The sequence below is a fragment of the Pipistrellus hanaki genome (genome assembly GCF_964339955.1).
Source record: "Pipistrellus hanaki genome assembly, chromosome: 11".
NCBI classification, from domain to species: domain Eukaryota; kingdom Metazoa; phylum Chordata; class Mammalia; order Chiroptera; family Vespertilionidae; genus Pipistrellus; species Pipistrellus hanaki.
Window position 1 is genome coordinate 8,557,028 of NC_140513.1, and position 8,731 is coordinate 8,565,758.

An 8,731-nucleotide genomic window follows, 5' to 3' on the forward strand; every position below is an offset into this window, starting at 1 on the left:
CAGATGGTCAATTCCATCGAATTGCCTTGTTGGCTACAAGTTGCTTTGGGTTAACTCATCTGCCATAGGCAAAGCTCCGTGCTGCCCTCCTTCCACATAGCCGTGGATGTGATCCCCATGACCATCCCGAGAGGGTGCTCATCATTTGATTCCCCGTGCTGTCCCAGTGGTGCATAATAGTTGCTCAGTTAAAATGCGTGTCATATGTGAAAGGAGATGGGACCTGGAATATTCCAGATCACAAGGGGACACACACTTCTGCCAAGAGTCCTTGCCTTCTCTTCCTCAGACTCACCCGAGAACCCCCGACCGGGATGTCCCCAAGGGAAGTGAGTGACTTACGAAGGACAGAACCAGCCAGACTTGGCTCTGAGGACTCTTTATTGTCATGTACATGTCATCACCTGCTGCCTGGCTTCTCCTGAACCCAGTCTCATTACTCACAGTCCGGGGTGGCACCCTACCTTGACTGCCCCAAATGGCCCCCCAGCCATCACCCCTGACCCTCAGGCATGGCCCTTGCCCAGCCAGGCTGCAGAATGGGTGGGCAGCTGCTGAACCCATTTAACAGATGGGGAGACTGAAGCCCCAGAGCACAGAGCCCAGCCCAAGGTCCCACGGCGGCCTCCTGTGTTCCCAGGTTGCTCTCAGCAGGGAGGGAGGACTCGGCTGGGGCTCCGTTTGCTCTCGTGCGGGGCTGGCTGGCTCCGGCCGCGGCGCAGGGAGCTGCCGATCTGGTCTCTGAGGGCCTCCAGCCTCCGGGCCAGGTTTGGAACCGTGGCCCCACCTGAGGGGGACGGGGACACTCGAGGCCTGCACTGCCCTGGGTCACCAGGTCAAACATCTCTGGGGAAGCTTCAGATGGTACCTACTCTCCCCTGCCCCCGTCCCCTCCCCTTCCCATACGCCCTGGGCTTTGGTGTGCACCTGGGCATGAAGGTGGCCCTGGGAAGAAGAGAATTCCAAGTCTGGAAACGAGGAAGATCTTAGGAATGACCCCCTGGCCTGTGCCCTGTTTCAGAAATGGGAAGACTGTTCCGGAGAGGGTGCGTTCCAGCCTGGGGATCCCAGAAAACCCTAGGAGCTCCCCGCTCTTTCCCTTCCTCACCTCTCAACACCGGCGACGTGTTTGGGGGCCCCGGGGGCAGGGGGGGTGCAGAGGGCACCACCTCCTCCTCCTCCCCCTCGGTGAGGATCTCCGCCAGGACTCGGGTCTGAGTCCAGTCGCTGTGACTCCTGGGCCAGGGGGAGTTGGGTGGTGGGAGGTGAGCCTTCAAGTGCCCAGGCCTCCGCCGCCCCCCGCCCCAGTGCCCCAGTGCCCCAGGGCTGGGCCCACCTCTCTCGGGGGCCCTTGGCAGAGCCAGGGCTGCACGGGGGCACCCAGGGTGGGGGCCGGGCAGACAGGGGAACGCCGTCGGGGGCCTTAGGGCCAAACACCTGCAAGAGAGACCACAGCGGACACGGTGACCTCAGCCCTGCCTCTCTGGGCCCCACTTCCGGGTGCTGATCACAACCACACCTGCCCCGGGGGCACCAAGACTGCCGGATGGGCATGAAGGGGCGGGGTCTTCTGTGGGCAGAATCCTCAGTGCCCGGTATGGGCTGGTGCAAAGCAAAGCGCTCAGAGGAGAGTTGCGAGTGAGTGAGTGAAGGAGTGAAGAAGCAAATGCATAAATGCATGTAAGGGAAGGAAGGAATAAGCAAATGGCAGAGCGAGTTCCTGGAAGAAGGCAGGATGGGGAGACGGAGGCGCGGTAAACAGTGATTCTGGACCCCGGGCAGGAGCCCAATCAGCCACTTTCCCCAGGACCCAGCCTGGGGCCCTGAGGCCCTGGAGCTCTGAAGCCTCCTGTGCTGACCCTGGATCAAGGCCCCAGCTCTCCTAGCCTCCCCCCGCCCCACTCGGCCTTTCCTACCTGGGGCAGGTGGAGCTCCCTCCGTGGGCAGGCCCAGTGGGCCAGTGGGGCTCGGCACAGGGGGCAGAGGTGGCAGCAGGGGCAGGAGCAGAGGGGTGGCAGGGCCTGCAAAAGGGCATGTCAGAGGCCCCCTGTCACTCCTGTCCCCCCCTCCCCCCACTTCAGGCTGGGCAGAGACTCACATGGCAGGAGGGAGCTGGCGCCATCGCACAGGGACATGGTGGGGCTGGGCCAAGGGGGGGCTGGTGGAGGTAGCAGGCAGAGAGGAGGCGCCTGGAAAGAACAGGGGGTCTGTGCCTGCCACCCTCAACCCTACCACCAGGCTGGTCCCCACACCCCCCATTTAACAAATACCCCCGGACACTACGGAGTGCCAGGCACCGTTTGCAGAGCTCAACATACGAACTCATGCGACCCATCTTTAAGACAGCCCTAATCGGTGTGCACCGTATCACCCCCATTTTAATAACTGAGGAAACCCAGGCAGCGAGAGGTAGCTTGACTCACCGAGGTCACCCAGCTAGTAGGTGACAGAGCTGGAATCGGAACCCAGGTGGCCTGAATCCAGAGGTCAGACTTCTAACCGTCCCATTCTCCGACCTGCCCTCTGCCCCCAGGCCTGTCCCGGGGCTGGGGGCCGTGCTCACCGCTCCAGCTGCTGGACCTGCTGGGCCAGGATGCGCTGCTCGTCCCGGGCCAGGTCCCGGCTGCTCTGCAGCTGGCTCTTCTCCTTCCTGGGAAGACGAGGCCCCAGGGAGGTGGCAGGAAGCAGGGCTGGTGTGGGTATCAGCCAGCCCCGCGCTGCAGGGCAGTACGAGCCCCGGCAGGTAGGTGGGGCCAGAAAGGAGTCAGGGAGTGGGCAGGGGGCCGCTGGGCAGAAGCAGCCGGCAGGGAGGGGTGGGTACGGAGTCTCCCGGCCAGGCCCTACCTGAGCCTCTCGTTCTCCAGCATGAACTCCTGGAGCATCCCATAGAGGTTCTGCTGGGCCCAGGCCATGCGGGTCCTGCCGAATCCAGAGGCTGCAGCAGGGAAGGGGGAGATGGCTGGGTCCACAGGAGCCCAGATGCTCTCCACGTCCCACCTGCAGCTGGAAGCTCATACCCTTCAGGTCCATCTGGCTCAGCTGGGACCGTAGAAGCCGGTTCTCCGCCTGGAGCTGCAAGATCTCCGTTTCCAGGCGCGGGGGCTGCTTTGCCGCCGGGGACTGCAGAGAGAGGCCGGCGCTGCCACCCGCAGAGTGCAGGGGCTCCGGGAGTGGGGCGGGAGGGAGCCTAAAACCAGCCCATGCTTCCCCCGCGGGCTTTGCACCCTGGCACAAGGCTACGCCCACCTGGAGGGGGCACCTGGTCCCAATGCATCGAAGTGCCTATGGCCTCAGCTGTGTGCCAGCGAGGCAGGGCGCCCTCTAAGCCGGACCCAGCTCCAAGTCCAACCCAGAGTCGGTTCTGTTCCAATCTTGGCTCAGACCCCACACAAGACTCCACATCAGATCCCAACTCAACTCGGACTTAAAAACGATACCACTTGGGATCCAGGCTTGACCCTGAATCACATCCCAAATCAGACTCTCACCTGGGACCTGCCACAACTCTGACCGTGACCCTGGCTCTGACCCCATCGACCCAGTCATGGCCCCATCAGCAAGATTTCAACTCTCATCCTAACTCTGACTCAATCCCGGTTTCATCTGTGATACCAACTCAGGTTCCAACCACTGCCTGACCCCGACCATCGCCCCTGCCACCCCTCTGCCTGGTCTTCCTTCCCTCACCTTGGGGGCCTGGGGCCGGGTGGTGACCCGCTGAGCGCGGCTGGCGTAGCGCAGGGTGCTGAGGGTCTCGGGAAGGCACTGGGCGGAGGGCGACACACAGGCAACCTGGGGAGGAGGCCCCTGAGCGTTCCTCCCTGGGAGCCCCTCCCTCCAGCCCCACTCTTCCCGGCCGGCCCCCCTCCCCTCAGGTACCATGAGGGTGACCCCGCGCCCCCCCAGGGAGTCCGCCAGCAGCTTAGTGAGCTTGCTGTCTCGAAAAGGGATGTGGCTCTGCTTCCGCCTCGGGTCCAGCAGCAGGGAGATGCAGTGGCCTGGGGGGGAAGAGAAGGCCCAGTGAGGTTATGCCCCTCGCCCGGGGCCAGGCAGCTGGTCTGTGCGGAGCAGGAACCTCCGCCCACACCCCAGGGCCCAGCACAGGGCCTGGCATCTGCAGGGGCCCAGGGAACGCCTGGCAAAGGGGCTGAATGAAGAGGCGTCCCCTCAGCACGTGGCAGGTGGAGGAAGGCCCTCGGGTGGAGGTGGGGAGACAGGTCTGTCCCTTCTTCCCTTGCTGGGCCTCCGTGTCCCAGCCCCGCGGGGACAGGCTGAGCGTCTGAGGGCTCCTGCTCTGCACTTGAGTGTGCTACCTCCCAGGTTAGAATGCAGCTTCATTCTAACAGAATCAAGTTTACGGGGTCTCTAGACCAGTGTTTTTCAACCTTTTTTGGGCAAAGGCACACTTGTTTCATGAAAAAAATCACGAGGCACACCACCATTAGAAAATGTTAAAAAATTTAACTCTGTGCCTATATTGACTATATATAAAGTAATTCTCTTGAATAGGAATCAAATAAACACAAAGAAAGTATTTTATAATTACTTTATTATGAAATATTAAGTAAACAAAATAGTGAAAAATTATAAAATTCTTGTCTTGCCTGCACCTACGGCACACCAGGCAACATCTCGCGGCACACTAGTGTGCCGCGGAACAGCGGTTGAAAAACGCTGCTCTAGACTCCGCAGCAATGTTCTAAGAAGGGGGATGCCAGTCAGGCAGGAGGCCTGTAGCCCCGGCTCACAGTTCTACACTACAACCCCGTCTCCCCTCCTCCCCCTCCTCCCCCTCCTCCCCTTCCTCCTCCCCCCTCCTCCCCCTCCTCCCCCTCCTCCTTTCCCTTTTCCTCCTCCTCCCCCTCCCCCTCCCCCCCTCCTCCTCCCCCCTCCTCCTCTCCCTCCTCCTTCTCCTCCTCCCCCTCCTCCTCCTCCTCCCCCTCTTCTTCCTCCTCCCCCTCCCCCTCCTTCTCCCCCTCCTCCCCCTCCTCCTCCTCCCCCTCCTCCTCCTCCTCCTCCTCCTCCCCTGCTCCCTGCTTCCTGTACAGCTACAGGCCGAGCAAGGGGAGGGACTCACCCAGGGCCAGCAGGCTGCGGTTGATGCTGTTGGCCTCAAGCATGAGCTCCCCGCGGGACCCGGTGGCCGCCACCTTCTCGCTGCCAGCCAGGTCTACGAAGCACAGCTTCCCACCGGCAGGGTGTTCCCCGAGATCCCCAGGAGGCACCTGCTGGGCCTGGGGGGAAGGGGGTCAGGGCTTGGTGGGGACTTGCTTTCCACTCCGTCCTCCGGTGCACACCCAGGCTGCTCTCTAACCCCGAGGCGGACCCTGCCGAGGGCCCTCCCCAGCCTTTCCCACGCCGGCCACTCACGGTCTGGCGGCGGATGTGGAGCGTGAGCAGGGCATGGCTCCGGCTGGAGGCCTGGTTCAGGGTGTGTGCTGAGCTCCTTCGGCGGCTGAGGCCTGGAGGGGGGAAAGCGGCAGAACCTGGGCCTGAGAGGAAGAGCAGTAACAGAAAAGGGCCAAGGCGTCCCGGGAGGGAGGGGCCAGCCTGGGCCAAGGCTCCAGGGCGGGAAAAGAGGGTGGTGATGGGATGCGGGGTCTGGCTTCAGCACGAGCAGGTGAGCCGGGTTCAGACAGAACTGAGTGGAGGAATGCCGTCAGAGTCACATTGGATAGACGTCCCTCAAACTGCTGTGTGAAGGGAGGGGAGCGAGCAGAGAGGTCAGCGGGAATAACGGGGCAGGAGCCCGGAGTCTCACCCAGGACCAGCAAGCAGGCTGCGGTGAATAACAACACATCTCATAAACACTGGACGAATGAGTGGGACTGGAACAGAGGGGCCCTATAGGCTAGGCTATAGGCGTGACCTTTGCCCTCAGGACATTGGGAGGGTCTGGAGGGGAAGAGGGATGTGGACTGCCGCCCGGAAGAGCACAGATTGGAGCCTGGAAGAGCACAGATTGGAACGGGGGAAGAGTTGGGAAGATTTCTCTAGGAAGAAAAAATAAATAAATAAATAAAAAAGAGGCTGACTGAGGCAGAGGTCCTGGCCTGGAAAGAGGGCGGGCCCAGAAAGAGTTTGAAAGGCAGAACCAGCAGGAGGTCTCAGGCGGGATGGGGCATCCGTGGGCGGTGTCTGAATTGTTGTGCTGGCCCTTGGCTCCCACAAGGGTCCCCTCTGGTCATCACAGCTCCAGCCAGGGGCCCTGAGTGCATTCAGGGAGCAGTAGAGGGACAGGCTTCCCTTGACCCCAAAGCTCCCCCGAGGCAGCACGCACCCATCTGCAGAAGTTCCATCAGGGCCCCCAGACTCCCAAACTCCACCACCCGCAGCTGCTCCACATAGAAGCCCCGAGTCTTGTTCCAACGCACAGGGAGGGGCCGGGGGGACCCCAGGCTCAGCAAGTCTAGAACCTGGGAGAGGAGGAGGGTGGCGTGTGAGGGAAGGGGCCTGAGTCCAACCATGCCCCTCCCAGACCTTACCGACATCAGTCCTCCCCTCCCCCCAGTCTACCCCCTGACCCAAGCCCCAGGGGAAGCAAGACCCCCATTCAATTGTGCGCTTTCATTCATCCCCGTCCCCACCTGCTCGTTGTAGATCTCCAGGTAGGAGGCGTGGAGGGTGACAGGGGCACCCAGGTGCTGCACGCGGTCTAACAGCCAGGCGAAGGTCCTCTGCATGATGCCAGCCAGGCTGGGGGGTACAGGCACCCCCTCGCCCTGAGGGCAGAAACACTGCCACAGTCATAACTACCCTTCCTGGCGCCTTTCCATTCTATGCCTCAGGAACCAGGCCAAGTTTCCGTATAACATCTCATGTACTTCCCGCAGTCAGTGCTATCGCTTCCATTTCCTGGATGAAGGCTGAGCTTGTCAGTAAAAGGGACAGAATCTGCCCTAGCTGGTTTGGCTCAGTGGGGGGACTGAAGGGTCCCAGTTGGATTCTGGTTAAGGGTAGGACACCCTCCCACCCCAACTTTGTTAATTCTATCACCAGTAGGGGGCATGCAGGAGGCAGCCAATCCATCACTCCCTTTCACCATCGATGTTTCTCTCTCTCTCCCACTCTCTTCCTCTCTGAAACCAACAAAAATATATGTTTTAAAAAGGGACACAATTTGAAGTCCATATTGGGCAAATCCTCCCACCTCCCTGGGCCTCAGGTGCCTTGTCTGCAAATACGAAGGCCCTTCCCTGGGGGCGCCTGTTCTGTCAGAGGCTCCCTACCCTCAACCCCCTTCCCCTGACCCTGGAGGGGGGCTCAGCCTACCTGGGGAGGAGGCCCCGTAAGGGTGTAGGTCTTCCCGGAGCCGGTCTGGCCGAAGGTGAAGACGGTGCAGGAGAAGCTGCGGGCGGGCGGCAGGGGTGCGTGGCTGGATCTGGGCAGCGGGCGTGGTGGGGGTGGTGGCGGGGGGGGGGGGAAGGGGGGCGGACGGGTCAGGGAGTGCTGGGGTGCGGAGCATCCCCAGGGCCTCACTCACCCGCGCAGCGCCAGCTCCCCGAGTCGCCGCACACCGCTCGCCCGGAACACGTCCTCCTGGGTGCGCGCCCCGTCCAGCACGGCGCCGAAGCGGAACGCCACGTCGGGGCCCCCGCCCGGGGGGCTCACCTGAGGGACGGGGCGGTGGAGAGGGGGCGGGGCCTGTCCGGGGAGGGCGGGCCGGGCCTGGGAGGGTGGGACCAGGCCTGGAAGGGCGGGGCCAGGCCGGGCCGGGGAGGGCGTGGCCTGGGAGGCGGGGCGTGGCCAGGCCTGAGAGGGCGGGGTCTGGGGCGGGGCCCTGGAGGGCGGGGTCTGGGGCGGGGCCCTGGAGGGCGGGGTCTGGGGCGGGGCCCGGGAGGGCGGGGCTCGGGAGGGCGGAGCCCGGACACAGTCGCCTGGGGGAAGGGAGGTAGGATGTTTAGGTCCTGGGGTGGGAGGGTTCTTCACCTGCAGAGTCCGGGTCCCCGAGCAGTGCACCGCGCTCTGTTCCCCCCGGCGCAGCTCCGCAGCGCTCATGGGACGCACCCTGGGGTCCGACGGGAGGGCGGAGGGTCCATCCCGATGTCTCTCTCCATCGGCCCCTTCCTCTCTCAGGCACCGCCTCGCCAACCTGCACCCACCTGAGCACCACCTGGATGGGCGTCTCCGGCCCCTCGGGGCCCTGCTCCAGGCTCCGCGCGGGGTCCCTGTGGCAGCGAGGCGAGTTAAGTTGTCCCGTGTCCAGCGGGCCTCGAACCTCCCGGGGCCGCTGCTTACCCATCGGGGGATCCCCGTTCCTCCATGTCCTGCTTCGCTCCCCGGAGTTAGCTCTGCTCCCGTCTCGTTCCTTCCCCTCCACCCTGCCCTCCCTTCTCCACCACACTGCGGCTGGCTGTGCACACCTACCTCCCCCACCCCATCCCCCCTCCCAGGCAGTCATCCATCCGGAAAGGCTCGGCCTTCCCCGGGGCGCTAGTTAAAGATTTACCCAGCCTCACCTCTGTGGTGGAGAAAGTCTCTCCAAGCTGGGGACCCCCAGCCAGGGGGATCTGGAGTCTGAGGAGCCCTTGCTCTTGCCCAGTCCCATCAGGAGGAGGGACCACCCAGACCAGCCTCCTCTGTGTACAGATGGGGACACGGAGGCAGGGATGGGAAGGCCGCATGGCAAGCCTGAGCAGAGCATGGACCGGGCTCTTCCTACTCCAGCCACATGCTGCTCCAGTTTTGTAATCTTCCTCCTCCATCCCCCTCAATCCCCCTCCATCCCCCT

General features: G+C 63.0%; 1 protein-coding gene across 2 annotated transcripts; it reads right to left on the reverse strand.

The window, feature by feature from the left end:
• Nucleotides 1-256: 256 nt before the first annotated feature.
• On the reverse strand, nt 257-8,368 carry KIF12 (kinesin family member 12). 2 transcript variants are annotated; one of them, XM_084899163.1, is made up of 19 exons: nt 8,239-8,368; nt 8,103-8,168; nt 7,930-8,008; nt 7,484-7,611; nt 7,273-7,348; nt 6,588-6,722; nt 6,281-6,416; nt 5,371-5,462; nt 5,078-5,234; nt 3,880-3,998; nt 3,688-3,792; nt 3,018-3,120; nt 2,845-2,935; nt 2,564-2,650; nt 2,099-2,189; nt 1,917-2,021; nt 1,337-1,437; nt 1,109-1,236; nt 258-787 (listed from the first exon to the last, which is right to left on the reverse strand). In XM_084899163.1, the coding sequence occupies exons 1-19, from the start codon at nt 8,262-8,264 to the stop codon at nt 648-650; spliced, it is 1,965 nt and encodes a 654-aa protein (XP_084755289.1). In that variant the 5' UTR covers nt 8,265-8,368; the 3' UTR covers nt 258-647. The 2 variants fall into 2 exon arrangements, with proteins under 2 accessions (XP_084755288.1, XP_084755289.1); XM_084899162.1 differs by having other exon boundaries at nt 257-787; nt 8,103-8,328.
• Nucleotides 8,369-8,731: the final 363 nt, after the last annotated feature.

Excerpts from the sequence above, each read along its gene's own strand:
- KIF12 (XM_084899162.1), bottom strand. The coding sequence starts at position 8,242 with ATGGGTAAGCAGCGGCCCCGGGAGGTTCGAGGCCCGCTGGACACGGGA. Across the intron at positions 7,349-7,483 it reads GGGGAGCTGGCGCTGCGCGG|CTTCTCCTGCACCGTCTTCA; the intron begins GTGAGTGAGGCC and ends GCCCGCCCGCAG. Across the intron at positions 3,999-5,077 it reads CCGCAGCCTGCTGGCCCTGG|GCCACTGCATCTCCCTGCTG; the intron begins GTGAGTCCCTCC and ends CTTCCCCCCCAG.